At 63.8% G+C, this 2331-nt stretch overlaps 1 protein-coding gene across 1 annotated transcript in view; it reads left to right on the top strand.

Moving 5' to 3' along the window:
- Positions 1-2331, top strand: part of SYNGAP1 (synaptic Ras GTPase activating protein 1) — a 17445-nt gene that overhangs the window by 3245 nt on the left and 11869 nt on the right. The window contains exon 2 of the mRNA XM_026048722.1: positions 269-367. Coding sequence (XP_025904507.1) covers positions 269-367 — 99 coding nt within the window. The remainder of the gene's footprint in view (positions 1-268; positions 368-2331) is intronic.

Here is a 2331-nt window from a genome sequence, read left to right as displayed (position 1 = left end):
ACACCCGGAGCAGGTGACACAGGGGGTCACCAAGTGCAGGTGACACAAGGGCACATGGAGAGCAGGTGACACAGGGGACACCGGAGCCAGCAGGAGTCCGGCCGCGTCCTCGTCGCCTCGTCCACCTTGCTCGCGTCCCGCTCCGTCCTCTCCAGGCCCAAGGGGCCCTCGGTCCTTCCTCGCGCCGCGGCCCCTTCCTCACCCTCGTGCCCGCCGCCGGCCCCCGTCGTCGCCGGGGGTCGCGGTGGCACCTGGCTGTCCCCCGCAGGTGACCACGGCGTCGGGCACCAAGTGCTTCGCCTGCCGCTCGGCCGCCGAGCGCGACAAGTGGATCGAGAACCTGCAGCGGGCGGTGAAGCCCAACAAGGTGCGGGGGTGGCCGTGGCCGCGGCGTGTCCCCACGYGGGTCACCTGCCCCGGGGGGCACTGTCCCCAGCCCTGCCACCCTCCCTGGGGTCCCTGCCACCACCCAGAGGCACCGTTGGGTGGTGTCGCTGTCCCGTGGAGGTGTTGTCCCCYGGGGACGTTCTCCTTTGGCGTCACAGTCCCTTGGTGCCACCAGCGCTTGGTGCCACCAGCCACGCGGATGTTCTTTGGTGTCACCATCTCCTGGTGTCACCGTACCGGGGGATGTTCTCCTTTGGTGCTGCTGTCCCCTGGTGTCACCACCCCTTGGGGTCACTATTCCCTGGGGTTGCTCTTCGGTGTCACTGTCTTTTGGTGTCACCATCCCTTGGTGTCACCGTCCGCAGGGATGTTCTTTGGTTCCACAGTCCCTTGGTGTCACTGTCCCCTCGGGATGTTCTCCCTTAGCGTCACCACCATCCCCAGGTGTCCCCGTCCCCAGGTGTCCCCACCCCTGGCTACCCCCATGCCCAGGTGCCACCATCCCCAGGCGCCCCTGACCCAGGTGTCCCCATCCTCGGCCGCCTCCATCCCCAAGTGTCCCCACTGCCATGTGTCCCTGTCCCCAAGTGTCTCCATCTCTGGCCACCCTCATCCCCAGGTGTCCCCATCTCCAGGTACCCCCATCCCCAGCTGTCCCCATCCTCAACCATCTGCATCCCCAGATGTCCCCACCCCGGCTGTCCCCATCCATCTGCATCCCCAGGTGTCCCCGTCCCCAGGTGCCTCCACCCCCAGCCGTCTCCATCCCCAGGCGTCTCCATCCTTGGCCACCTCCATCCCCAGCCGTCTCCATCCCCAGGTGTCTCCATGTGTGGCCACCCCCATCGGCAGGTACCGCCATCCCCACATGTCCCCTGGATGTCCCCACGCCCACGTGCCACCACCCCTGTTCCCACCATCCCCAGATGTCCCCATCCCCAATGTCCCCATCCATCTCCATCCCCAAGTATCCCCATCCCCAGGTGTCCCTGTCCTCGGCCACCACCATCCCCAGGTGTCACCATGACCTGGTCACCGTCATCCCCAGGTGTCCCCGTCCCCGGATGTCCCCATCCTTCGTCACCACCATGTGCAGATGCTGCCATCCCAACCCCCTCCATCCACCCCATTCCCAGGCATCCCTACAACCAGATGTCCCCATTCGCCTCCCTCCTCAACCCGCTCCATCCTCAACCCCCTCCATCCTCATCCCCTTCCATCCTCATCCCCCTCCATCCTCATCCTCTTCCATCCTCAACCAACTCCCTTCTCAACCACCTCCATCGTCAACCACCTCCATCCTCATCCTCTTCCATCCCCATGTCCTTCCATCCTCAACCACCTTCATCCTCACCACCTTCCATCCTCATCCCCTTTCATCCTCAACCACCTCCCTTCTCAACTCCCTCCATCCTCAACCCCCTCCATCCTCAGCCACCTCCATCCTCATCCTCTTCCATCCCCATCCCCTTCCATCCTCAATCATCTTCATCCTCATCCTCTTCCATCCTCAGCCCCCTCCCTTCTCAACCACCTCCATCCTCAACCACCTACATCCTCATCGTCTTCCATCCCCATCCCCTTCCATCCTCAACCCCCTCCATCCTCAACCACCTCCATCCTCATTCTCTTCCATCCCCATCCCCTTCCATCCTCAACCCCCTCCATCCTCAACCACCTCCATCCTCATCCTCTTCCATCCTCAATCACCTTCATCCTCAACCACCTCCATCCTCATCCTCTTCCATCCTCAACCACCTCCATCCTCATCCCCCTCCGGCCCATCTCCCTCCATCCCCATCCCCTTCCATCTCCATCCCCTTCCATCTCCATCCCCTTCCATCCCCATCCCTTTCCATCCTCAACCCCCTCCACCCCAAGCCCTCCACCCCGCCCCGCTCCATCCTTGGCCATCCCCATCCCCAGGTCCCCCCAGGTGCCACC

This window comes from Nothoprocta perdicaria, unplaced genomic scaffold (genome assembly GCF_003342845.1).
Source record: "Nothoprocta perdicaria isolate Ctin4 unplaced genomic scaffold, notPer1 scaffold_563, whole genome shotgun sequence".
NCBI lineage: Eukaryota > Metazoa > Chordata > Aves > Tinamiformes > Tinamidae > Nothoprocta > Nothoprocta perdicaria.
This window is presented reverse-complemented; position numbering and strand designations above follow the sequence as displayed.